Source organism: Pogona vitticeps, chromosome 1 (genome assembly GCF_051106095.1).
Source record: "Pogona vitticeps strain Pit_001003342236 chromosome 1, PviZW2.1, whole genome shotgun sequence".
Classification (NCBI taxonomy): Eukaryota; Metazoa; Chordata; class Lepidosauria; order Squamata; family Agamidae; genus Pogona; species Pogona vitticeps.
The window spans coordinates 59,046,366-59,074,345 of NC_135783.1; the positions used below are offsets into that span (position 1 = coordinate 59,046,366).

The 27,980-nt window shown below is 42.6% G+C and overlaps 2 protein-coding genes and 1 long non-coding RNA gene across 3 annotated transcripts; 1 reads left to right on the forward strand and 2 right to left on the reverse strand.

The window, feature by feature from the left end:
* Positions 1 to 1,886: 1,886 nt before the first annotated feature.
* On the reverse strand, positions 1,887 to 13,980 carry LOC140705553 (uncharacterized). The gene is made up of 4 exons (XM_078383146.1): positions 6,206 to 13,980; positions 5,859 to 5,948; positions 4,714 to 4,774; positions 1,887 to 4,065 (listed from the first exon to the last, which is right to left on the reverse strand). Exon 1 carries the CDS (start codon positions 8,363 to 8,365, stop codon positions 7,247 to 7,249), a length of 1,119 nt encoding a protein of 372 aa, XP_078239272.1. The 5' UTR covers positions 8,366 to 13,980; the 3' UTR covers positions 1,887 to 4,065; positions 4,714 to 4,774; positions 5,859 to 5,948; positions 6,206 to 7,246.
* Positions 13,981 to 14,560: 580 nt separating this feature from the next.
* Positions 14,561 to 16,082, reverse strand: LOC144585885 (uncharacterized). The gene is made up of 2 exons (XR_013540484.1): positions 15,945 to 16,082; positions 14,561 to 14,780 (listed from the first exon to the last, which is right to left on the reverse strand). It is a non-coding gene; the product is annotated as an uncharacterized LOC144585885 (long non-coding RNA).
* A 4,164-nt stretch (positions 16,083 to 20,246) lies between these two features.
* On the forward strand, positions 20,247 to 25,944 carry IRF2BP2 (interferon regulatory factor 2 binding protein 2). The gene is made up of 2 exons (XM_072993300.2): positions 20,247 to 21,518; positions 22,375 to 25,944. The coding sequence occupies exons 1-2, from the start codon at positions 20,477 to 20,479 to the stop codon at positions 23,067 to 23,069; spliced, it is 1,737 nt and encodes a 578-aa protein (XP_072849401.2). The 5' UTR covers positions 20,247 to 20,476; the 3' UTR covers positions 23,070 to 25,944.
* The last annotated feature ends 2,036 nt before the right edge of the window (positions 25,945 to 27,980 follow it).

Genomic DNA, 27,980 nt, shown 5'->3' on the forward strand with positions numbered 1-27,980 from the left:
TAAGTATGACTACACCGACCAGTGGTGTGTCTGCTTGCTCTTATACATCACACCTTTCCTTACTCACCATATCTGGCAATCCTTCCTTCTCTGTCAGGCCCTTATGACCTCTCAGAGCAGACATGAATCATCAAGCCATGCATCATAAAAGCTTTCTTAAACCAAGCTCTTCCTTGAACAACTCACTTCCCAACCCCCACTGCCAAAGCATGGTAACTAACCAGTGATCAAGGAGAAGTTGTATTGCAAGGTTTCCTGAGTTTACTTTTTAAGCAAAACAAGCTCTGCAACAGACACTTTTTTTGCAATAATGAAATGAGACTTGCTGGGATAGGGAACATTTAGCTTCTTCACCTCACAGAAACTCCAGTCAGCATGGAAAATAAGGAGGAACTCTGGAATTAGCTATACAAATTTATCTAGAGAACCACATGTTCTCCACCCCTTATCTGGGGTGGCTTCTGGCATGTTTCAGAGCTTACATTGTCTCTCTCTTATAATGAGAATGATCAGAATTAACCAAGGAAGCTGCTCTATGATCACCATTGGTTCACCTGTGGTACTTCAGTTTTGGAACACTCTTTTGGAGCTCTGACTGGTGTCCGTGTTGGCCTTTTAAACTACATTTTGAAGGAACTGTGATCATGGGTTGAATAATCCATGGATTTCTGTACACAAATTTACTTTGTTGAATTGATTTAAATTGACTTAAAATAATTAGGTTTTCTGTTTTATCATCTCTTTCACACCCTGATGTTCTAGATCATAGGTCGGAAAACAGGGGTAAATTACCCCAAATGGAGTAAAAGTGAAAATCCTGGGGGTAATGAGCAGAGTGCTGCCCCCTCCCCCCTCCCTCCCACCCCCACCCTCTGCAGAATCTAGATATAAGATGCAATACAAAGAGCTAAACAAATGAATAAATAAATCAGTAAGTTAGTAATTACTTGCTGTATAATGACAAGATCCAGGAGTTCAAGTAGTTGTGTCTTTCAAAGGCAATGATGATGATGATGATGACTTTTAGTCTAGAACAGTGGTTTCCAAACCAGGGCGCCAGACACGTATGGGCAATGGCAAGGGGTAAGTCAAGTAGGTATGCTTGTTCAATCTCATTGGTTAGTATCCTGTTCAATATTTACGGCACACCAGGTTTCTCCTGTGAAAGTTGCCCTAAGAACCTGCTGAAGTGCTAGTCATGTGCCTTGCATACAAGTAGCATCTTGTTAGATCAAGAGCTACTGGGCATTTCACAGGGTAGCCTCTGCAAAAGTTTCTTCTGAGGATCTTCGAGTCCTTAGGAAAAGCCTTGGATGTTGTGCCAGGAAGGAGGGGCTGGAGTTGGAGCAGCAGAGCTGGTTAAAACTGAGTGGAGACAATATGGAGGGAGAAGGGAGGGGCAGGAAAGTTCTATGCTAAGGGAGGATTACCACTCACATAACTTGGGCACTGACTTATTTTTAAAAGCACCCTAAAGGTCCCAGGTGCCATACAATCAAGAGCTTGGGAAAGTGACTTTTTTGGACCGCACCTCCCAGAATTCCCCCAGTCAGCCTATCCAACAGCAGGGCTGACTGAAGGAGTCTGCAAACTGTAGTTCAAAAACATACCGTTCCCAAGCTCTATGTAGAACAATAATGAAAAAAACACAAGGCTTGACCCATAGGTTTAGAACTAAAAGTTAATCACAAATTATTCTGTTTGGTGGAATAAAAAAACTGTATGTAAGGAAGAATGATATCATGCTTGGAACCTGTTTCTCATTTAGAAGTACTCTCCCTTGAATTCAGCTAATCTAAATATGTCATAGGGAGATCATAACCCATTTTATTCATTTTAAATGCATTTTATGTAGTTTTTTTTAAAAAGGATGCATTTAACTCCTGTTGCTTTTATAAAATATTTATTGTGAATCAGATTTGTTCATACAGTCCTTCAGAAGCTTCTATTTGTTTTGCTGTACTGTATTGTGTTTTGCATTTAGGAATACTTTTTCAGCTGGCTCTAATGATGGTAATTAACAATAATGTCAGGCCCCACTTATCAAAAAATAACATCATTCCTATGTAACAGATACTGAATGCATTGGTATTTTCCAAAATTCTGTGCTTGATCCAAAACCTGTATCTCAAAATTACTTTCATACAATTCAACAGATGAGGTTCGACTGCACACCTTAATTATTCAAGTGTGATGATGGTATCAGTTGTTGCTGGAAGCAAGCAAAGAGATTTTTGGCGCAAGAAACAGCATCTATAATAAGGAGAAAACATCATTTGATGTAAAGAGCATCATTAATTTCAGTGCAGAGGGGGGGGGAAACAATAAATCAATGCCTCACATACTAAAAAGAAAAAATAAATAAAGGACATTTCTGAAAATGAGACCCAATAAGAAATCTGGGACAGTAACTGATCAAACTGGTCTTGTGTCTGCAGGGGGTGCAAGAGGCTAATTGCCCCAAGGAATCATACATTCACATATTTATTTTAATATTTACAGGCAGATGTATTTCCATCCAGGCCTGTTCTCTGAAATTATCAGGTTTCCATACATAAAACGTAATAGTTAAAAAAAGAACATCTTTGTTGTTCATATTGCTCTCATGGTGGTGTGCCATTAAGTCACCTCCAACTTTTGGTGATCCTATGAGTGACCTCCAAAATGTCCTGTACTCAACAGTCCAGCTTAGCTCTTGTAAACTCAAGCCTGTGGCTTCCTTTAGGGGTCAATCCATTTCACATTTAGTCTTCCTCTTTTCCTGCTGCCCTCGGCTTTTCCTAGCATTCTTGTCTTCTCCAGAGAATCTTGCTTTCTTGTGATGTGTCCAATGTATGACACTCTCAGTTTCACCATTTATGCTGCCAGAAATCGTTCAGGCTTCATTTGCTCCAGTTCTGCATCTTTCTGGACGTCCAGGGTATCTGCAAAGCTCTCTTCCAGCACCACATTTCAAATGAAGTTTTTCCCCCCTCTGTCAGCTTTCTTTACTGTCCAGCTTTCATGCCCATACAAACATAGGGACTGGGAATACAATAGTGTGAATGATCTGTGCCTTGGTCTCCGGTGACATATCCTTACACCTGATGATCTTTCCTAGTTCCTTCATTACTGCCTTTCCTAGTCTCAGTTTTCTTCTGATTTCTTAGTTGCTGTTTTCTTCTGGATTGACAACTGAACTACCATTTACAAAATTTCAATTCCTTCATTGTCAACATTAAAGTTGTGTAGTTCTTCTGTAATAATTATTATCGTTTCCTTAATTTTCAACTGCAGTTCTGCTTTGGCACTTTCTTCCTTCACTTTTTATCAGATGTCATTTTACATCATTACTGCTTTCTGTTGGTAAAATTGTGTCATCAGATTATCTTAAATTCTTGATGTTTTCTCCACCAAGTTTCACCCCTCCTTCATTTGAATCTAAGTCCAGTTTTCTGCATGTTAACCATAGAGACTGAGCAGATAAGAAGATAAAATGTAGGCTTGACTGACTCTTTTGCCAAACCATTCTGTCTCTCCATATTCTGTCCTAATGGTACCGTCTTGTCCACAATACAGATTAAGCATCAGGACAATCAGATGCTGAGGCACACCCATTTATTTCAGAACAACCCATAGCTTCTCATGATCCACATAGTCAAAGGCTTTGTTGTAGTCTATAAAACGCATACTGATCGCCTTCTGAAATTCTTTGCTGTGCCCCAGTAGTCAGCAGATATTTGAAGTCTCATCCTAAGTGCATTTTCCTTTTAACTTCAACTTAACATCCAACTTAAACATCAGGCGTTTCTCACTCCATATACAGTTAAAGCCTTTGTCGCAATGTCTTGAGCATCAATCTGCTTGTACAGAAAACTAGAGCAACGGTCCTATATTTACTCTGGCATCTCCTTTCTTGAGGGTTAGAATGTATATTGAATGTTTCCAGTCTGTGGGCCATTTTTTTTTTTGTATTCCATATAGAACTAGAGTAAGCCTTGTTATTTCCCCTACTGGGACCTGAAGGCAAGTTTGGAACTTGCAATAGTGATGCCATTTCTTTAGATATGAAGACTGTCATTTCCGCTTTGTAAATAAGAGTGTAATAGGAGTAATGAAAATGGAAACAATGTTAAATAATATTTCAGTATTTATGGTTGGGTACAATCATAAACAGATTACATTGCATAAGATTTTAGGATTTTTAAAGACTGTGCTAAATTTTTATTGAACCTCTTGGTCCCCCCCCCCCCCAAACTCAAATTCAGCATTCTCTACTGTGCAAACACTTGCCCGTTACATTAAATTAAAATAAATTGCAAAATGTGGTATGCTGTTTACTTCCTGATATGACTTCCAAGAATGGGGATGGGAGTACTGAACTGGCAAAAGTGTCTTTAATTGCAAAGAAGGGGCATTAAACAACTATATGAACATGTCATTAACTTTTCTGCTGAAAGCCAGGTGGAATGTTGGCTGGCTCATATCTTACCTGTTTGAGCTCCATGATGCTGCCAGCATTTCTGGTTTACACCATTTACAGCTCTTCCTACCTTTATGAAACATTTTGAGGTTCAAAAGAGGTATCACATTTTCTTTTTTAAAAAAAAATAAGGAACACCAACTTTGTTCTTGAAAATGGAGAAAACATTAACATTCAGCTCATGACCTGTCTCATCACCATTAGAGGTCTGCAAATAAGAATTACCATTTTATGTACTGATCGTGCTTTACCTTCTTTTTCTTTCACCTGTCCTTTACCTCCAGCTCGCCGCTTTTTTCCTGCCCCCTATAACTGGAGTTCTCCACCACAATGACATGAAATATACAAAAATGACACAAGAAGTCAACTTAACAAGTTTTATTTGGCATAATCTCTCATGGACTCTAGCCCATGCGTTCAAATACATGCAGTTTGTTGGGCAAAAGGAATAGCAGCCAATGCAGGGCAGTGTGAGCACTAGAACACATACACACCCACACAGGCGGTCAAGCGAGCACTCATATATACACAAAAACACAGACTTTCCCTCAGGCTCTCCCTTCCCCTCACCCCATTCACTCACTTCACCACTCAGCTGATTTGCAGAAAAAAATATACCCTTTGTACCAGCTGCTCCTTCCTTGCATGCCTGTTTTCAAACCTGTGCAATTGGCTTATTCACTCATAGTTATTCATGCATGGGCTCTCTCTTTCCCCATACAATGTGTGAGACTGAGAGTTTGGGAGGAGGAATGGGAGAGCTGGAGGAAGCCTGACCCCAGGGCGGGGCAGTGTCCAGCCTCCACTGTACACAATCCAGCAAGTCCTTGTATGACCCATGGTATGTCCTATGCATTTAAACACATTTCTTTAGCTCTAACTAACAAAGGGATCAAGTCTGCTCTCAGCAAGGCTGGTGGAAATTTGTCATTAGCTTCAAAGAGCATCAGGCCAAGTGGGGAACACAAAGCATCTGCATTTACCTATTATCCTCTCTTTTACCCTGGCATCTGTTATCTCAGTGTGAGTCTATGTTTATGCTGTAATTATGACTCATGGGGAAAAAACCCTTTAGGTAGAATTAACAAGGAAGAGTAGCTTGAATATTACTGAAATGAGAGAAGTTAACTTTTAATTCTGTATAGTAATTGAAAGAAGGATATATTATAATTTAAACTAGATAGCACTTGGAATGAGGATGCCCCAGCCATTCTTCTGTGAATGACTTTTAAATATACTGTGTATTAAAAGATATTTCTACTATATATTGTTCTTTATCAGCTACTCCATTCTAAAAATAAAGAATAAAAAACAGTGAACACAATAACAATTAAAATCAAAATTAGACATCAACTAAAATAAATTAGCAATGGAGTAAAAAGGACAGGTTACTTACCTGTAAGCATGGTTCTTCAAGTGGATCTCTATGAATCCACACCAGTGGGTTAAACAGCGCCTGCGCTGGTCCTCTCAGAATCTTCCAGAGCTATAGGGAAAAAGTAACAAAGTTTAGGTTGCCCTGTACAGTGCATGCTCCACCCGCCAAAGCCCCAGTTCCATGTGCTCGCCACATAGAGAGAGTTGGACCTCACTCAACAGTGACGGACAAGTGGGGAGGCTGGGCGGGATGTGTGTATTCATAGAGGTCCACTTGAAGAACCATGTTTACAGATAAGTAACCTGTCCTTCTTCAATGCGGTCTCTATGAATCCACAGCAGTGGGTGACTAGCAAGCTCACTTACCGGAAGGAGGGTCGTCACTGCAGGATCGATGTCAGCACCGCTCTCCCAAACTTAGTCTCATTCTTGGCCCAGAGGTCCAGCCTATAATGTGTGATGAAAGTAGACACATTGGACCAGGTAGCTGCTCTGCAGATGTCAGGGATGTCAACTCCTCGCAGCAGGGCCGTAGAGATGACAACAGCTCTAGTGGAATGAGCTTGAAGCCCCTCAGGGAGAGGCTTGTTGTGCAATTCATCGGCCAAAGAAATGGTGGAAACCAACCATCTGGACAGAGTAGACGATGAGGCAGCAAAACCTTTACGCTGACCATAGAAGCATATGAAAAGTCTTTGAACTTTTCTAAAGTCCTTGGTTCTTGAAACATAAAAAGACAGTGCACATCAAACGTCCAAACAGTAGAGCATGCGCTCAACATCAGAAACTGGATTTGGAAACAGTGTAGGCAACAACGAGGGTTGATTAACATGAAATTCTGAAATCACTTTAGGAAGAAAGGAAATATCCAGGTGTAACACAACTTTATCCTTGAAAAACTGAAGGTAGGGAGAATCCGCATGAAGTGCTGCCAACTCACTAGCTCTACATGCCGAAGTGATGGCCACCAAAAACAAGGTCTTAAATGATAAGAGTCTCAGGTCACAATTAGCCATAGGCTCAAAGGGAGGACGAGTAAGGGAATGAAGCACAAGCTGTAGTGACCAGTGTGGCAAAGGTCTCTTCACAGGAGGTCTCATATTTGAAAGGCCCTTGAAAAAGGCCTTCAATGTAGGATGGGAAAACCATCTGGATGATTGAGAGCCCTGGGGTTGAAAGGCTACAATGGCTATGTATATACTTTAAGAGTAGATTTTGAAAGTCCTAAATGAAAGAGATGTCGAAGATAAAGTAGCAGTGTAGACAATGCTACTGGAGAAGACTGTAAACCACGTTCCTTAGTGAACTTCAGAAAGCTTTGCCATTTGTGTTTTGTAAAGACAGCTAGTTGCTGATTTTCTAGCCTTGTCAATGACTTCCTTTATCGATGGGATATCCTCCACACTGTCAAGTGGAGGGACTCCAGGTCTGGATGAGGACATTCCCCGAGTCCTGGGTGATCAGATGTGGAATGAGAGGCAGCTTCATTTTGTCCGTTGCTGACTGTAGAAGCATGGAGAACCATGGCTGTCGCGGCCACCAGGGAGCAATCAAAATTACTTCTGCTTCCATCTGGAGCGTCCTGATTAGGGCTCTTTGTATGATGGGTATTGGCGGAAAAAGGTACAGGAGGCTCTCGTTCCAGGGGATCATGAACGCATCCCCCAGAGACCCCTCGCCTCTTCCCGCACGTGACACATACTTGTGACACTTCCTGTTGTTCAAAGCAGCAAACATGTCTATAGAGGGTGTCCCCCATCTGTGGCACAGTGTGTGGAACACAACTGGATCCAACTCCCACTTGTGAGTTTGGAACGAGTGACGACTCAACTCGTCTGCCACCTGGTTTTCTGTTGTGGAGACATGAATGGCCACCAGAAAGATGTGCTGCTGGTAGCAGCACTCCCATAGGTGGACTGCCAGAAACAGGAGTGATTTTGACCTTGTTCCTCCTTGCTTGTTCACGCAGAACATGGTTGTGCTGTTGTCTGTCACCAACTGTATTGCTCTGCCTTGTACCAGAGGGAGAAAGGCCCTGAGCGCCTTTATGACAGCCAGAAGCTCCAAGTGGTTCATGTGGAGCCACGCTTCCTGAGGGGACCACGATACGTGAATTTGGTGACCGTCGCAGTGTGCTCCCCATCCCAGGGGACTGCCGTCTGTTGTGACCTGTCGTGTGAGCTGCAGAGGATGGAATGGATGTCCGACCAGGAGATGTGGGAGGAATGTCCACCACTGCAGCTGTAGAGCAAGTTCTGGAGTGACTGTTAGTCGCTTGTGCTGACTGTCTTGATGAGGGTCGAAGAGAGTGAGCATCCAAGACTGAAGAGAGCGCATCTTGAGGCGAGCATGAGATAGGGTAGTTGTTGTTGACGCCCTCAGACCTAGAAGATGTTGGGAGAGTTTTGCTGACACTCTCACATGAGGTTTGAACTTTCTTATTGCCTTCCTCAACTTGTGTATACGTTCTGGTGGCAAGAACATGCGAGCATGGACCGAATCCAGTCTTGCTCTGATGTAATCCATCACCTGAGCGGGTTGTAGATTGGACTTGTGTTATGATGGCCCAGTTGTGAAGGTAAGGAGATAGGCAGGTGGGGTGGCCAGTGAGTGAAATGATTCTGGGTAAGTCAAAGATATTGCCTTGATTTCTTGCCAGGTGTCTTGTATGATTGTCGTTTTTGAGCAGATTGAGGTTTGAAGGCAGTAGCCGATGAAGAAGGCTGGGAAGAATGTTGGTGACCCTGAGAGCTGAAAGAACAGCAAGAGAGTAGTCAGAGGCAAGAGAGTAGTCAGACGGTCCGCGATCAGGGCAACGGAGGTCAGATAGGCGAAAAAAATCAAGTCCAAGTCTGAAAAGAGAAGGTAGACAAACAATTTTGAAGAGCTCTGAACAAGAGGTTCCAACTCCGCGGGCGGAAAAATGGAGCAGGGGCTTTGGCAGGTGGAGCATGCGCTGCACAGAGCAACCTAAACTTTGTTACTTTTCCCCTATAGCTCTGGAAGATTCCGAGAGGACCAGCACAGGCGCTGTTTAACCCACTGGTGTGGATTCATAGAGAACACATTGAAGAACTATTGTTTTCTAGTTTTTACTTTGTTGCTAGTTTATGTCAGTTGATGTCTAATTTTGATTTTAATTGTTATTGTGTTCACTGTTTTTTATTATTGTTTATCGGATTTAGCTCCATTCTGAAGGAAATCAACCCTAAGTGCTCTGTGGAAGGATAGATCCTGAAGCTGAGGCTCCAATACTTTTGCCATCTCATGAGAAGAGAAGACTCCCTGGAAAAGACCTTAATGTTGGGAAAGTGTGAAGGCAAGAGGAGAAGGGGACGACAGAGGATGAGATGGTTGGACAGCGTCATCGAAGCTACCAACATGATTTTGACCAAACTCTGGGAGGCAGTGGAAGATAGGAGGGCCTGGCGTGCTCTGGTCCATGGGATCACGAAGAGAAGGACACGACTTAACGACTAAACAACAAAATCTGATTTAGCACTACAGTATATTACTAAGGAAGACAAAGCATCTTTAGGAAGAAAGGTATGAAATAACACCCACAGTGGGGCTTTCTGTTTGACCCAAATCTCTGCCTTTGATTATTTCATCCATGCCAATTCAGATGCTCAAGTCCCATGCCTGTTACTTGGTTTTGCCATGTTGAGCCTAGTTCCTGCAAGGTTTATAATGGTTGGGCATATTACAGCAACTCTCAGGACATTGTCTTGAAACATCAGGGACAGCCCTCTTATTAGGCAGAGTGAGACAAGTGCCTCAAGTAAATTTTTAATGTTGTTAGTCGTTTACTTTATTATTATTTTATTGTTACTGTCAGGAATGGAGAGAGGCTTTTGCCAAAGGTCTGCCCCAATGCACCATAGGTTAGGCCTAAGAAAGGCCGTCTCATTCTATGTCTCTAAACAAGATGCATGTTGCAGGCTTGTATAACACTGTAAAGCTCTTCCTCCCTCCCTCTTCTTGCCCGCACTCTCTCTTCTTGCCGTTTCAAGGAAAAGATCTGAAAGATCAGCTTATGTAGAAGTTTAGCCTTGAACCAAAATTCAAATCAAAGAGAATTTTAAAGGATATGCATATTATGTAAGGATAAGAAAAATCAGTGAGTGCAGCAACTCTTGATAGCTTCAATATTTCAAGAGATGTACTGTACTAGTCGTAATTGTTTTAACTTCTGTGAATGTTTTTTTTAAAAAGCAAGTGAAGAAAATATACTCAAGAGTTTTTTTGTGTCAAATAAACTAGGCCTAATTTTAAAACGCTTTCTTTCTTTAAAACGCTATATTTTACTACCAGTATTTTATGCACCCTGGAAGGCTATGTAAGAAGGTGCAGAAAACATTGGGACACATGTCTCCATTTTACTAACCTATTCATCAAAAGCAGGAGGACAAGCTCGCACTCTCCAGATGTTCTGCAACTCCTTTTGGCCTCAGTCAGCATTGCCAGCAGTCAAGGATTGTGGAAGATAAAGTCCACAGCCTCTGGAAGGTGCCAGTTGTCTAAACTTGGTCTGATGTAAATATTATTCTTCATGTATGTGAGCTCTTTCTGGCTATAAAAATTGGTTCCTTATTTGTACGTTTCAGTTTTATGATTCATCAAGTATAATGGGATTATGAAATTCTCTGTAATAGTCATTGTATACCATCAAATCAATTCCAGCTTTTCCCGTGTTTTCTAGGTAGGGAATACTCAGGAGTTGTTTACCTTTTCCTTCTTCTGTGGGTGCCCTGGGACTGTACAGCTCACCCAAGGCCACATAAGCTGGTTCTTATCACAGTAGGGAACTGAACTCCCAACCTCTGGCTACACAACCTGTGTAGGCCATTACATTTCAGAATCAAATATATATTTTAAAAATGCTTCAGTAAAGAACTGAAACTAATAACAGCACGGCTCTTCTTAATCATAGGCCTCTGTTGCAATATAGATACCGATTTAGACATTTTAGGATTTGAAGCAGATAAATGAAGTGACCACAGATTATGCAATAATTAAAACACTTACCACATGACCTTATGCTCAGGAGATCTGTTAACTGATTCTTCTGAGCCAAATGAAGAAGAAAGAAAACTCTGTTACTCTGCTCTGACAATAAGATCACACCAGGGAGTAATTTCTTTGAGTATATTTCAGTAGGTTATGAGTGCACAATAATAATGGCTATGACTAAACAATATTCATTCTCTTTGGACCACACATAGAAATCTTTTGATAATAAGCAGTCCTTCAATAAAAAAGACAGAATATGCACTATAAAAAAAGTAATGCCCTCCCTCATCTTCAAAACAGTCAATCTGGAATACAGTACTTTTATCCATTATTTTAATAAAATTTGAAAAACTTAATCATACTTAATAAAAACTAAATCCAGTGGCCCGAATATTTTGTGTAACAGTGTGCAGTGGAAAGTGATGATGTCATCAGCTTGTGCCTCTAACATTTATTTTAAATTGCTTAAATGGTTCCCAAACCCCCTCTCCGTTTTAGGTCCCATGTACATTCTATATACAGGCGCGCGCGCGCGCACACACGCACACACACACACACACGTATGTATGTATGTATGTATGTATGTATGTATGTATGTATGTATGTATGTATGTATGTATGTATGTATGTATGTATGTATGTATGTACACTTAGCTGTACATGTACACAGATTTCAGCCCAAGTTCATCCATTTGTGATTGTATACTCTGAAGGTATGGTCTGAATGCATGTGATCTGAAAATATCATAGTGCGATTCTCTGTTCTGTATACAAAAAAAAATCTATGACATGTAAGTACAGTATATACTACTGAAGTCATAATGTTAGTTGCTGGAAATGGATCTGTGTATAGGACAAAGCACAAAAGGAAAAGAACAAGATAACATTTGGACAGAAAATGGAACAAGGAAGGGTGTTAACTGAGTAAAATCTGTCCAGGTTAGCTATGCCCTGAACTTGTAAATGGATGATTTGCCTGCTATTTCTTTGTCTGTCCCATAGGGACACTAGTTATTTTGACACTGTTCATATGGATCTGGCCTAAACCTACTTTTGTTACAGTTAGGGAAACAAATTAGTAATACAGGAACTCCCATACTGGAAACAGCACAGCACTTCTGGCACAGACCCTGAGAAAGTTTTGTCTTTGGCTTGAAAGATTTAAAACTATTTGAGAGAAATGTGATCCCTTCCTTCAAACTTTCAGAGGTCCAAAGTCTGGTTCCTCCAAAGCTTGACATGACCAAAACAAAACAAAACAAAAATAAAAAAAATTCATGATCGCTGTAAAAATAAGTTAGGTAAATTTAAGCTTTTTAAAATTAAATGCAGATGCTGCTATCATTTCATTAGTCTGGGGGGGGGAACTTACATATTTAATGAAAATCCAATCAAAGAGATTTAGGAAATGAGCACATCTGCCAAGTGATATTCTTAGCTCCTTGTTTTTCTCTTATTTTGTCATTCGTTTTCTGATAATTTGTTGGCTTTTTCCCATTTTCTGTGCAGCCTTTCCCCCCCTATTGAACTAATATGTTTAAAAGTCATGAGGAGAGCCAGAGCTATGTCACAGCAAGGTCACAGATTCTGTAGTTTCCTGTTTATTTGTAAAAGGGTTTGTGGAGGTTATTCCCAGACCCTCTTTAGAAAAATAGAAAGTTGAGGCTAAAGTTCACCTCTTTCCTGATATCGAGAAATCTAAAATGTGAGCGCCATGCCCACTGTATCTTAAAGTCACAAACAACATTCTAGAGAGCAGGTCCCAGCTAGATGGTAAGACGAAATGCTTCTCAATGCAGCCGTGACATGTGTTCCAATAGACGGTGAGGAAATCTCCTTCCTTAAAAACTTCCAAAGAGAAGTTGGCCTGGGCACTAAAGAGAAGGATGTAGGCACACAGGTTCTTCTATTGCAAGGAGATGATTGTTTAAATATTATTTAAATAGATGGTTGTGGGCAAAAACTACCAAGAAACGTTTTGTGCAGCACTCATGAAAAGGAATACAAGCAGTCTTCCTGGTGAACGGTGCCCAAATGAATCCATTCCAGTTCAGTAACTGAATCAGTTTTCTTATTCAGCTTGTCTGAGCTAAAGAGATGAAAGTATAATCAGACGTTAGTCTGAATTCTGAGGAGGAAACTCTTGTTTTCCTCTGAATAATTTCTGAGTAACTCAGCAACTATTTTAACATTCCCTAGCCAAATGTATCACTTCAAAGCAGCATACCAGATCCTAGCATACAAGAATGGAGCCATTTTGCTAAATTTTTAGAAGGCTCTCTTACTGGACAGAAAAAAAATACAAAAATACTTTTTTTAAAACGATGGAACTACAGAGTCCTTTCCAATATTTGGAAACAGGCAATATTCAGAGCAAACATAGTATTTCTGCTGGTGTGTGTGGGGAGAAGCAATAGGAATAGACACTCCATGGTGTTGAGACTAGTCTTGAATAAATGACATTCACTGCAATCTGTCAAGATGCAGTAAGTTCTAGCTCTTACTGGAAAACAAACAAGTCAAGGGGTCCAGATGGTATCCATTCAAAAGTTCTTACAGAACTCAGATGTAAAACTGCTGACCCGGTAACAAAAGTATGTAAAATGTTCTTAAGACTGGCCTCTAATACTGAAAAACAAGGCAGTGGCCGATTTAACGCCAACTTTTAAAAGGGATCCAGGAAATAAAAGACTATTTAGATTTATGTCTCTTCTGGCTATACTAATAGAAAGTAATTAAAGATAAAAGTTTTGAATATAGAGAAAGGCAATTTTTAAAAGAAAAATCAACATAGCTTCTGCAAGGGTAATTCCTGTATCACTTAACTCTTCAGAGTTCTTTGAGATTGTCAATAAAAATGGGAAGGGGGAGGGCACAGTTCAGTGGCAGAAAGTTGTTACCAATTAGAGTTGATGAAGTGTTTTACTCAATTTAAGACAGCTCCCTAAGTTCTTGAGTGGGCAGAAGTGATCAAGTAGAGTAGAGCAGACAATTTCCAGGAGTCTGGAGACCATTTCCTCCCTGGTACCTTCCACAGGCTGAACAACCCGCCCTTGGCTGTCAAGCAAGGAGAAATGATAGTCACAGGATGTAAAATGGGTATCCTTTATTACTGAAAGATGCGAGCCCATATTATTATTATTATTATTATTATTATTATTATTATTATTATTATTATTATTATTATTATTATTATTATTATTATTATTATTATTATTATTATTATTATTATTATTATTATTATTATTATTATTATTAACAACAACAACAACAACAACAACAACAACAACAACAACAACAACAACAACAACAACAACAACAACAATACAGGGATACCCATTTCACACTCTGTGACTATAATCTCTCCTTGCTTGACAGCTTCAGTGGATGTACCAGTCCTTTTTGTTCTTGAACAACCCCTTGGCACAAAAACAAAAATCACTACTGTACAGGATTTGATTATGTTTCCTCATTATATCTAACTTCCACAAGAAATTCCTGGGGGAATGTTGTCAGGGATTTCAAGCTCTCTTAGAGAAAACAAAATGCTTGGAGTGTAAATTCCATATGAGGTGTCATTTGGTCTTAACTCTTCCCCATGAATGCTGGTAAACCAGTTAGGTATGCCTCTGGGCTTTCCCCCACTGCACATATGCAGTCAAATTCATGCCCCTACCCCAGCCAGGCTAAGATCATATTACTATTACCCATTTTTAAACCTTTATTTGAAACTGTGAGAATATGCTAAGAAGTGATTGCATGTTTCATTATCTCCACAAAAGCTTCTCTCTTAATGTGTTGGTCTTTGAGGTGACAAACAAATTTGTTTGTTGTCCTTGTGATGATTTGTGTGGTTTTATAAAGTCTCCCAGTAACTTTCTCAGCTGAGAAGTAACTTGAGTATGTGGCTTGTGTTCTGAGGATTGTCCTGCAACAAAATAAAGGTATATAAGAAATCCTCAGTATTCTTATCTTTAAGATGCAATACTTCTGTATTTGGATGAGAGTGTGAAAAATTTGGGTGCACTTTTATAGATAAGACAGATAAATATTATCTGTATGTGTTTATACATACAAGAACAGGCAAACTTATTTTAACTTTAATTTGGCAGTTTCTAAATTCTAGAACAAAGTGTGATCACCCACTTTGGTTAACTGGTCTAACTGCTTCAACTTATTACATGTCTCCTATTTTGCTTCATGGGGTCACCATAAGTAGGAGACAACCTGAAGGCACAAAACAACAATTTTTACTGCAGGGTTGGGGGGGCAATCTCTTGTGTTATTAACCACACCCCTATCCATAGAACATAATTCATTTAGGAATTCCACAGCCCCCTTCAGAAGAGGTATTTTCATCCTTGCTGTTTTATAATTTAGCCAGAAGCAGAATCTGAACTTTCCACGCGCTTGCCTTTTTCAGTGGCCATACAAGTTTCTTCTACAGTATTACAGCCAATGACCATTAGGTGTCCTCTAGTAATAAAGATTCCTAAATATAAAATTACCATGTAACAATGGAAGCCTTTAACGGGTTAATCTCCAAGGACTTGATTCAGTCCACTTAAAAAGAGCAACGTCTCAAACAAAAAGGAGCCTTGTTTCGCTCCCAGAATGCCTGAACAGCCCCCACCCCTTGTATCAAGTTTCTGGGAGAGAAAGAAGGGACAACTGGGCAGTATTTCAAATAACTATAACCGTTTTCTGCTCGTGTGGAAATATGCACCGATGTCTCAACAGAGAAGTCAAACCTTTAAGTTTGCCATTTTTGTTCCTGTTAAAACACAATTTTATAAAAAAGAACCAAACGCGCCCCCAACCTCTTAAAAAAATCACCCTCCCATTATGCTACGTTAAGTTCCCACCGGTGACAATCTTTTCCACGGTCAAACACTCTCATTTTGGCTCTCTACCAGAGTAAGTAAAATATTTGCAGTTTTCCTTTTTTTATATAGAATCTGGAGGCTAAGCAGGAGGGCACAGAAGTACGTGACTAAAACATCCGAACTTCCTCTTTCATAAGCCATCACATGATGGAAGCAATTACAATTCCAGCCTTGTCTCTCTACGAATCGTAGACGCATTGCCTCACCCTAGAAACCAGCCTCCCGCTCTCTCTCTCTTGTGTGTAGGCAGCAATTGCTGCAGCCACGTTGGAAAGGATCCAAATTCATTCTGGAGAAAAGAACGGGGGCACTGGGTGGAAGACAAAAACAAAGCTCTGTTTACTAAGTGTACAGCTTCTTCTTCAACCGGGAGGGGGGGGGAGAGAAATAAGCGCAGCTGACAAAAGAATCCGAAAGCGCAGAAAAGAACATTAAAAGGCTAGGCGGCTTTGAAACGGAAAACAAGGCGCGTTAACCTTTCCCGGCCCAAACCAAAACGAAGGACAGAAAAAGGGGGAGGCTGTGGGCGGCGGCGGCGGTAGTAGATGCAATTTCCTTTCAGAGAAAATTCCAGACATTCATGGCTGTCGTGTGTGAAAAAATAAATCTGTCCAGGAGAAAAAAAAAAGGGGGGGGGGCTCTTCCTCGGCGAGAGAAACCGCCCAAATCTTAATGTATTTTTTAAAAAAATCTATATTGCCTATATTTCGCTTTGTACACCTATCCACAAACTAACGGTTACTAAACCGTCGAGGTTGCTTGACGCTCGTTAACAATTATCTTGTTTGATGGGGCCGCGGAGGGGAAGAGCGGGAAGGTGTGAGGAGAATCGCCCTGCGAAGTGAAGGGAAGACAATGTTTACGTCTCCTGGTAGCCTCACTGGGGAGGCATCAGAGAGCAGGAAACTATTAAGCACGCATTGCACTGAGGGAACAATAGGATTTCCCTTAATGTACCACTAGTTGCAGTTATGCCCTTTAAAGGGGATGCGCCCGCGTGTGTATTGGATCTGCAAGAGGGGTTTGGTGGCTTGTCTGTTTTGTGCCTAGGTTTGCCCAAAAAGGAAGCGCCCATCAACCCCACCGCACTGCTTTGCGTGCTGGTAGGATTGGCTGATATCCCTTGCAGACGCATCAGTAACAGGCAAGGCGTTGACGCTGGAAATCCCCGCGGGAGAGTCATGTCATATATAATAGATTAAAACACACAAAACGAAACAAAAACGGGGAGGGAAAAACCTCACAACCTGCTAATTTGGAATTAAACTGCTTCCGTGAAATTTTGGAATAGGTTTATTAATGAGATCCAGGAAGATCGATAACATCGCGGGTGTGTTTTTCCCCCCTTTCCGCATCATTAGGAAAAGCTGTTCAAACAACTGCATTTTCAGCTAGCAACGAGGCAGAAAACGTCAGCAAGATCCCTTTTGCTTCCCCTTTGCCAATCCTGTTGGAGAGATAATGATCTACACTCTGCTCTTCCAACTCACAACCAGCTCATTCCAGTTCAAACGGGAGAGGGTGTTCTTTTTTTTTAAAACCAGCCTGGGGCGTTTGTTTGCGAAAAGAGAGGAAGAATGGCGGTCGGAAAGTTGACAGCTCAAGCAACTGCGTTTGCGGATGGGGGAGGAACATGTTACAAACGAAAGGCGTTGGCAAGCGGCTCAAGTACTGAGTCAATGGATTCTCCCTGACTTCAGAGCGAGCAAGACTGGCTTGTCCTCTCTCTTTACGCGGAAGTGTTGTGCGTGTGTATCTTCTGTGCAGACACACCTCAAGGCGACCCCCAAATCTTCTTCCGAAACTTGGGCACTTGCAAAAACAGCCGGGAATGCTAGCCACCACTGCCCGGGTTGCAATTGCTAAGCAGCAGTTTCAATGTCTGAAACGTTGTTAAAGCAACCTAATGCCGCTAATTGCTACTGCAAGACAAATGCCTTTCATGGCGGCAGCCAGAATTATTCTTTAAAGGGTGTAGGCTAACCGGACGGTAGCGCCCGGATCTGCAATGCCTGTTACCCCAGCTCCTGAGCAGCTCTGAAGGACGACCATTGCGCCTTCATTTAGAAAGGAGCGGAGTGGCCACAGTGACCTTTTTGTATTGCAAGGCGCGCGCGAGCGCCATAGTGCCTTTTGCCATTTTTACATCCCCTCCGCCACTGTAGCATGCAAGCTACTCATGCTATCTGAAGTAAAAAAATTAAGCCTGGGAGGGAGGGAGCGCTAAGAGCCCAGAAATAGCAGCAAAAAAGGGCGGCGCTTAATGCTGTGACGGTGCTTGGCTGCAGCGCTCGCTCCCCCCGCCCGGCCGCTCGATCTCTCCGTGTCCCTGGAATGTGCTTTTCGCTTCACAAGGCTTCAAGTGCCAATTGCATAGAGTCACGTCTCTGACTGCGCCTGCGCGCCGCGCGAGTGAGGCAGAAGCCCTTGAACAAAATGCAAACGTCAGAGCTCTCTTCTCCTCCCGCCCGCCTTTCCCTTTGTAACCTACATAACTCAGCAGCAACAACAGCGGCAGCCGCGGCGGCAGCAGCAACAGTACTGTGGGATTGGGTGACCTAGCCGCTGCTAGTTTTAGGGAAACGCTGCGACTTTGTTTACACGGCGCAATCCCATAGGCACACACAATGACACTTAACGTGTGTACAGTATACAGCAGGGGCCCGCCTTGCCTGCTGAGGTAGCTGAGCTGTACGCGAACGCTACATAAATTGACCGGGCTTCCGATCGCGCAAGGAAAAAGAAGAAATGTCTGAAAACTTGGAAGCAGACGGGGGGGGGGGGGAGGCGGAGAGAGAGAAAACAATCGTTTGGCAAACGTACCCAAACGTTTGTGTGTGTTTACCGTGCGCCGTATACGGTTGCCGTCTGAGAACGGAATATTTTTAAAGTAAGGAATAAAATTATAATACACCTCGCCACTGCCAAAAGTAGCCAAAGCAATGATGGCACGTAAAAAATGTATGAACTTTTGAGTATTTTGCCTCGATTGCACTACACGCAACTACCGCCCCAGAGTGTTCTTCCGCCATGTTTAGTGGGATTTCTCTCGTGCAAAGGATTACTCTTACCCCTTCCCGACTGCAGTCTAAAAATACATGCCCTTAATTCATTGGCTGATAATAAAAAAGAAGCATATTTCCGAATGCACAGGAACTTAATGCACCCGTAGTGAAATCTGGTGGGATTTGCTTCCCAGTAAATAAGGATAAAACTGCGCAGTTAAAACAGCTTGTGGACAGTATAGATCAGTTAGTTTACCGTGAGCAAACTATTTTAGGAATGTAATCGTACATTTCAGACTTAGTTACATTTGATTGACAGTAACTCAAATAATTTCAGTGGCTGGCTTTTACTTTTTATGGACTGATCGTAGCCCAACGTTACTTTATTCTATGCATTCTCTTCTTACTCAAAATTAAATTATTTATGCCTGTAAACCCCGATCCTAGGCATCGTTTCTGGAAAGTATTTCACGGTACAGTACTTATTTCCAAAAGAAAATGGATTTAGAGTCGAAGTGTAAACTGGGGACAAATTCCACGGCAATCCACCAGGATTTGTTTCCAAATAAATCTCTACTCGGATTTTTTTAAAAAAAAAAAATCTGATGCAATTTGCAAGGAGTGGCAGCGCTACTAAAGGTTCTCCCATAATTCTCAGGACAGACCTTATATCTCGTGTGCTCTAATGAAGCCTTTTTATCTATGCGGTTTCATGCGGCGGCGGCGGGGGGGGGGTTACAGAGAAGGGTAGGGGGGCTTGAGCACAGTTGGGAGTTTTCCTTCGCTCTGAGCGATTTGCCGAAGGTCATACGAAGAGAGTCACCACCGCACCTAGCATTAGATCGAAGCCGGAATTAGAGCAAGGGATTCAAATGGTAACCTAGATTTTCAGAAGCAGCCATTGCAGAATTTAAAAGCCTCTCTTAAAGCATGCGTACATACACACACATCTAAGGCGGTGGCACGATGCAAAGCAAAATGTGTATTGGGCGGCGAACAACATGACACCCGCATTGTTATCAAAGCTGCCTTGCCCAGAAGAAAGGAGAGGAGGAAGGCCCCCAGCTCCCCATATTTGCATCCATTCACATGAGAAAGCCCGGCCGCTTCCTCCCCGCATCCCCTCCCCGCGTGCTGACTAGGAGAGAGCTGGTTATTCTTGCAGCTCTTGTTGTCTTGGCAGAAGTTCAATGAGCAGCGGGAGGAGGAAGAAGAAGAAGAAGAAGGGGGAGAGCCGAGCACGCAGGCGCTCCTGGGCACTGTCGAAGAATCGAGTCACTGGAGCAGAGCGCACAAGCGGCGGCGGCGGCGGCGGTAGCTTCTGGAGTCCCCGCCCCAGTGCGAGTGTCTGGGCAGCCGGCAGCCGGCTGGCAGCGCTGTAGTAGCCAGAGCGCGGTGCGAGCAAGGCGAGCGGAGCGCAGCGCGGCGCGAACTCGGGAGGGGGGGTCTGAGTGGGGGCTGCTTGGAGGGCGATGCATCTCGCCGTGTCATCCCTGTGAGTCGCCGAAGAGGACTCCGGAGAGCCTGGCGGAAAGTCGCGCGCGGTGCTTCCTTCTCGCCTCAGAGCTGCGGCTGAACGCGAAAGGAGGTCGCCGTCCGTGCAAAGAGGCGGCAGCCGCTGCGAAGCACCGAGCCGAGCCTCCCCGGTGGCTAGGAGATTTTTGCGGCGGGAAGAGGAGGAGGAGGAGGCAGGGGACGAGGCGCGGGGGCGCTCGCTGCCCCTGGACTCGGCCATGTCGTCCGCGGCGGTGGCGGTGGCCGCTGCCTCTCGCAGGCAGTCGTGTTACTTGTGCGATCTGCCCCGCATGCCCTGGGCCATGATCTGGGATTTCACCGAGCCCGTCTGCAGAGGATGTGTTAACTACGAAGGGGCCGACCGGGTGGAGTTCGTCATCGACACGGCTCGGCAGCTCAAGCGGGCGCACAGCTTCCAGGAAGGCCGGGCCCCTCCACCGCCCCATACCAAGCAGCAACAGCCGCCGCCGCTCAGCGCCAAGGAGATGCACTCGGCGGCGGTGGCTGTCGCCGAGGCAGCCTCGCGGGCGCCCCCGCAGCCCCACGAACGCTACTCTCTGGCCGCCGCCGCCGCGGCCACCTCCGAGCGGCCGCCGCCGCGCCTGGGACCCGAATACGGAGGCGGCGGCAGGCAGGTCAACGGGATCCTGGTGCCCAATGGCTTCTCCAAGCCCGAGGAGCCGCCTGAACTCAACCGCCAGAGCCCCAACCCGCGGCGGACTCACGCCGTGGCTCCCACCATGGTGCCTCTCCTAAACGGCGCTTCCCTGCCCGCCGCCATCAGCATGAATAGCCGGGCGGCGGCGGCGGCGGCCGCCTCTTTGGCGGCCATCTCCGGGGCGCCGACCCAGCTGCAGGTGTCGGTCTCTCAGACGCAACAGCAGAGCCAGCAGCAGCAACAGCAGCCGGGAGAAGGCGGGCACAAGCGGCCCGGCTCGGTCTCCTCGTCGTCGTCCAGCAGCGGTGGAGGTGGCGGCGGCGGCGTGAGCGACCCGGAGGGCAAGGAGAAAGGGCAGCCGCAGGCGCGGGGCTCGGCCGACAATCTGGAGCATCTCGGGGTGGAGAACAAAAGCCGGGCTGCCGCAGCCTCGGGTTCGGAGCAGGAGTGGCTGGGCAAGCCCAAGACCGTGCGAGACACTTTGCTGGCCTTGCAGCACAGCAGCCACCCGGTGCCCTACGAGAACAAGTTCAAGAAGGAGCCCGGCTTGGCGGGAGGAAGGTTGCTGGGCTACGACACCAACGGGGCCGTGGCCAAAGCAGGTGAGTGAGGAGCCGTGGGACAGGGCGCGGGCTTGGCCCGGGCGGGGTGGCTGAGGGGGGGCCCTACAAGAAAGGAAGAACAGGCAAAGGCTCCCTTTTCCCGTCCTCCTCCCCCCTCCTCCCCTTGGAAAACCAGGGCACAGCCGCCATTTCGGCCCCACTTCCTGGTGCCTGAAAGCGGCGCCGTTGCTGAGGCGGCGAGCAGCATGCTTTGGCGTGCTGGAAAACGTAACATGGATGAGTCAGGGCGGTTGTTGGTAGAGACAACTGACAGGGTTTTCCTTCCCTAGTGTAGGTCTGGCAGCGCTCTTCTGCGAGGGGAGGGGAGGCGAGGCATGCACGCCTCTTAGCCAACAGCAGCAGTAGACATTTTGCTGAGCCGTGGAGCCATAGGCGCCATATCTTCCTGGTATTGTTGATGAGGCTTCAGCAGATCAAACAGAAGTTAGCAGAGTTAGCCAGTGTGCTCCATGTACGTGGGTTGCACATGTAGTGGAGGCACTCAGCTGCTTTTAGCCCAAATGTGTATTTAGTGAGTGGAAGATTACAAGCATGGAAGTGAATACAGTATTTGGCTTACGGCCACCGTGGGAGGGAGGATGGTACAGTGTAGTCACATTTGAATGCAGCATGTACTGTGGCGTAAGCACTGGCACAGTATGTTCACTTGCCTTGCAGCTGCTGATCTACAACCCCAGATAAGCTGGAGTTAACTTGGTTTTAAGCTGGTTTTATCCATTTGTATTCAGTGAATAACTTGGCTTAAATCCAACTGTTTGGTGTAGCTGGCTTGCTGACACAAAATGTTGCTTTAGCTGTATATTTTTGTCAAAGTGCCGTGTCTGTTTCTTTATAGGGGCACGTGCTGCAAGGAAGAGAAAGCCTTCTCCAGAGCCAGAAGGTGAAGCTGGACCTCCGAAAATCAATGGAGAGGCTCAGTCCTGGTTGCCAACGTCATCAGAAGGAATGAAAATGCCATCTTTCATGTCGCCGCCACCCCCTACTGCTTCACCTCATTCCAACCGGACCACACCACCTGAGGCAGTCCAGAATGGGCAGTCCCCTATGGCAGCGTTGATTTTAGTTGCAGACAATGCTGGTGGCAACCATGCCTCCAAAGATGCCAACCAGGTTCACTCCACCACCAGGAGGAACAGCAGTAGCCCACCTTCGCCATCCCCTATGAACCAAAGAAGGATGCCCAGGGAGGTGCCAAGTCAAGGGGCCAATCCTGGAGGAATGGAGCCTGTGCACCCCGCCAGCCTCCCAGACTCTTCTCTAGCAGCGAGTGTTCCCTTGTGCTGCACTCTGTGCCATGAGCGCTTGGAGGACACCCACTTTGTGCAGTGCCCCTCTGTCCCATCCCATAAATTTTGCTTCCCTTGCTCCAGACAGAGCATCAAACAGCAAGGAGCCAGTGGTGAGGTCTATTGTCCGAGTGGGGAGAAGTGCCCACTGGTAGGTTCCAACGTCCCTTGGGCCTTCATGCAAGGGGAGATTGCAACCATACTTGCAGGAGATGTGAAAGTGAAAAAAGAGAGAGACTCATGATTTTTCCCATTTTTCACTGCAAAATCACCTTTAACATAAAACTGCTTGAATTGTATATATCTATAAATACCTATAAATATCTATATATATATATTATATATATATATATATCCAAGACAAGGGAAATGTAGACTTCATAAAACATGGCTGTATAATTTTGATTTCTTTCTCTCTTTTCAAATACATTGTGTTTCTATATTTTTTGAAGATGAAAGGTATGTACTTATAAAAGTTTTCTTTTTTCTTTTGGTTATAGCAACTATTTGTTGTGCTTCCTTAGTGACAGTTACTGTTCAGTGTAGGCTGTGACATGTGCTGCTTTTTTTAGAGAGCACTTGGCAAACCAGAAATGCTTCTAGCTGTAATTGTATGCACTTGTTTTCCCTTACTTCTTTTTAAAGAAAAATGCCAAATACATCTTCTGATGTTGTAAAGATCGCCTTACTGTCTGTGGTTCCTTATTTTTTGCCCTTCCTCATTCATGCTGGAGGCTTACAGCTTTTATAAATAACATGGAACGCCACTCAGTCCATTCCAAAGACAGGTGAGAAAGCACAAGGGGTTTCACTTGGAAACACAGTTTCCTTGTTGCTACTGGGAAAAAAACACACACACTCAAAATATAACAGAAAAATTTCAGATTTTGAGCAGTTTGAGGAAAAGTTGCCTTCATAGTCTTATGTTAAGTAAGGCACTGTTGAGTTAATGGCAGAGTTGACCACAGTTCATGTAGTAGGTTATAAGACTTTAGAATTTGCTTTTATTCCTTAGCTACATAATGTTCCCACAGAATGTTATGATATGTTTAATTATTGTCAGATTATTAGTGCAGACATAATAGTGCTGCCATTTTTTCAACAGATTCATGCCTTTACAGCACCACTCAACATGGCCACTTTCTTCATATTCACATGGAAACTGCTGAGATACATTTTTAATTTAATAAAAAAGTAGTGCAGGTGGACTTTGATCGAATTTATTGCTTGAGTATGGTACTGTTCCTCTTGTTACTGTGACATCATGTTACCAGGTAGTGGCAGGTAACAGTGTGGTGATGACAATGTATGCGTTAGCTTGGCTTGCCAGTGTTGGCAGCGCAGAGATTAATGGAAATTTCTACCTGAAATTAGTGGAAATGTGTTGGGAGGGGAAACAGTTTATTCTCATTTAAACAAAACAATTTAAGATCTAAATTCAGATTCACATAGGCATGCCTTGCATTTTAGACTACTTTCTAGAATTATTTTGTAAAAGTATTCTTTTGATCACACATTTTAAAGGATTTTTAATAAATCATCCATTACTAGATATAGTCAAGCCTTTTGGTAGTGTTTCTGTGCTGTTTGCATTTGTGTTAGGAACACTGCTGTGGAACCCCTTGTGTTAAGTGTTTTATCATATGGTCACAAGTAATGCTTTGAAGCAGAAAGATGGTTATATGATTCCCATCTTTGTGGCAAAATGACACTATACATTTTGATGTTGAGAGAATCTGTTCAGCTAAATTTAACTGATACTGTTGGGTCAGATGGTTCTTATGCGTTAATGTTCACTATCTAATGCAGAATAGATTTTGATAGGTGTTTTTTTTAATGGTCATAACATTTGAAAATCCATGCACAATAACTTTTCTTTTTGAAGTGTAAGCACACCCACCACCAGCATTGTGTTCCATGCTACAGGTCAGTGTAATATTAAATAACAAGATTTGCATGATAAAACCAATTCAGTACTTGTTAAAATGATAGAAATACATATAATCCAGACTGGTGTCTTATGTAAACACGTTTAGACAATTTGAGAGGAAAAAAAACGCACATATATACAACTGTAAAGGATTTTTGGAACCACTATAGTCTGTGGAAATACATATTTAGGCACTTTATTAAAATTGGATTTTGAATTGATAGACAGTAACAAGTTCTTAAGGATCTTTGACAGATACCTCATGTATTATACTAATTTGTATGAAAAAATTGCATTCTAGGTAAAACAGTATCCCTGCTAAAGTTTCCTAGAAAGTTTGTTGTTGATGTCTTGGCATGTAGATCAGTTTTGAGCTTCTTAACTTGAGGTGGGATGATAGTAAATTCGTTCTTGCTAGTGATATTCAGGCATGCCAAAGGATTGAAAAGGCATTGATCTGGATTTCCAATGAAAATCCTTTTATTTACACTTATATCCTAAGTGTCTTCATATATTGTAGCCCTGTAATAACATTGTATGTTCTTTAAAGTAGTTTAAATAGTGGGAACGTTTAGGCCTTGTCATGCCATGTGATGACAGCTGGAACATATTTCAAAGCTTTATATCTGTTCAAGCAAACTCATTCTGAAGTTGTTAAAGTGTCCATTTCTAACACACATTATAAATTCATAAAACAGAAATGTCACTAGGACATGATCTTTGCATTTCTCCTATTTCAATTGGCCTAATGTAATTTCAGTTTGTTTCTTGCTATGTTTATGGCATCACCTCAATGGATCACTATATATTTATTATGTGTTTCCTTGGCTATAAAGACATTTAAAGTGCTTTAGCTGCAACAGTACTACCATTAATCTCTGATAATAATGCCAACCTTGACTCCATTGCACCTAATGTGAACTTAAAGTTGTTACTACAATGGAGTCAGGTTTTGCACCCTTACTTTTTGAAGTTTTTAATGGTGATAATTTGTATAGCAATAAAGCAAAACATTGTTTTAATGGAGTGTGATTACCATACTCTCACCTTCATTACTTAAAGTTACTTATATTGAAATATCACCTGCACTATGCTTTCATTGTTTATAGTTGCTAAACTAACACATTACTATTTTTACCTATTATTTTTTATCTTTTGCATTAAATAAAGTGAAACTAGGAGCTTTAAACAGTTTCTGTGACTATTCTTTTTTGTGGCCGTTTCAGAGTTGCTGTTAATATTGTAGCTACTGAGGTACATAGTAGCTAAATGACTTGCTTTTTTTCCTTTAAAGATTGCCTTCTTTTATTAGATATAAAAAGACAGAACAGTGTAACTGAAGTATTGCCCTTTTCTCAGGAAGGCTGACAGTTCTTGTGTCTTGTGTTATATTGCCCATCAAGAGATCCAGACAACTAGGAAGGAAAAGAAAATGTATAAGCACTCCAAACTAGTCATATTGCAGTGTGCAGAGATTTGAGGTACATATGTGATGGAATAATGTTTAGGAGAAAGTTTATTTTGAAGGGTTGGCCTAGTGGCTTTTTATGGCAACAGGATCCTGGGAAATTTTCTCTGTACTTTAGCCAGAGCCTTCTCCCCTTGCTACTATGAAGAACACAGTGTTGTACTGGCATGAGAAGTCATGGAGGAAAAGTCCATCTCTAGTCAGAGGTGACAAACACAAAGAGGAATCTTAAGTTGATGCCAAGCAGCTGTCCTAGGTATATGCAAGTTGAAGTGGTCTTTGCATTCAATTGAAGTATGTTTAGAATTACAGTACATCTTCAGCATTGACTTTCTCACTATTGTACTGTTGTATGAAGAACTATGAACTGTTGGATTTTCCTGAGCCTTTTAAAAATACTCGTACTGGCTACGAGTGCTAGGTGCTTATAACATAGTTGCTTTTAATTTAGAAGCAGTAGGGTTTTTTTAAAAAAAGTAATCATTTTGAATGAGAGTTCTGAATGACATTAACTGAAGAGAAGATTTCACATGGTATGTGGCACTGCAAGTTTTTCAACCCTGAAAGTTGCACTGCTGAAATAGTGAACAGTATTGCAAGTAACTTCTATAGTTACACAAAAAATGTAACCAAAGTGTTTTAAACCAGTAACTACTGGAAATAAGTCACTTTTCAGCAAACATTTGCTTTGTAAGAAGCCCCATAGAAACAAAAGGATTCACTTCTAAGTAAACGTTGGTTCCCAGTGTGATTTAATGGATTAATGGACCTAGGACTCTGGAGAACAGGGTTTGAATCCCCACTCAGCCATGAAAACTCACTGGGGGAGTGGAACTGGTAAAACCACTCCTGAAATATCTCTCTTACCTTGAAAGCCCTATTAGGAATTATATAAATTGGTTCTGACTTGATGGTATAGAACACACAAACATGGATTATATGGTGTAAATCTACAGTCCTGTGTCCATCCATTTGGATGTAAGTCCTATTAAATTCAGTGGGCTGTTCCTACACAATTGTGTTTTAGAAAGAGAAAAAGGTTACAGTTTACACCTGGCTTAATGCAGTGTTGCTTACAGAATCAATTTTATGATATTCTGGAAAGAAAACAATTACTGTACTTTATAAAAATTATATACAGAGGTGTACATTTATTTTTCAGTATACTTTTTCAAGCATGTTTTTCACATTTTCATAGAAACCCTAACCATTCCCATTTACATGCAAGTTAGAGCCATTGATTTTTCAGTATAATTGATTCCACTTAGAAATGTTTAGGAATTCATTCAAATGAACAATCGGTTTGAAATAAATGCATTTTATATGTAAACAGTCACTAGTCCATGGATGACTTGGTTTGGGTTTACATGCAAAAGATTGCAAACTTCATTTCTAATAATACAGTATGAAATTGGGTTTCCGCGTTAAGAGTATGTACGAAAACAGTGGGAAGAGCTGAATGGCTGATTCTATTTTGGTCATCAGAGTAAGTAAGCCCTATTTGAAGTTCAAAAAGACAAGACTGGGGGAAAAACCCACACACAAAACAGTTTTCTTGACATTACAGAATTAGATTTTAAAAAATTCATTCCAGCTACTTTAGCTATTCATTTTAACTAAGAATACTAAAAAATAGTGTAAAATGCGCTTCTCAACATTGCAGCTATTAGGCAAGGACAATAAGGTTTTAAAATTCCATAATGCTGATGCAGAAGATCATTAATGAAATCTGAGGCACTTTGTAAAATAGTTTTACT

Bases quoted from the DNA above. Each gene is read 5' to 3' on its own strand.
- LOC140705553 (XM_078383146.1), bottom strand. From the start codon at position 8,365: ATGGATTACATCAGAGCAAGACTGGATTCGGTCCATGCTCGCATGTTC.
- IRF2BP2 (XM_072993300.2), top strand. From the start codon at position 20,477: ATGTCGTCCGCGGCGGTGGCGGTGGCCGCTGCCTCTCGCAGGCAGTCG. The intron at 21,519-22,374 runs GTGAGTGAGGAG...GTTTCTTTATAG, and splicing joins CGGGGCCGTGGCCAAAGCAG to GGGCACGTGCTGCAAGGAAG.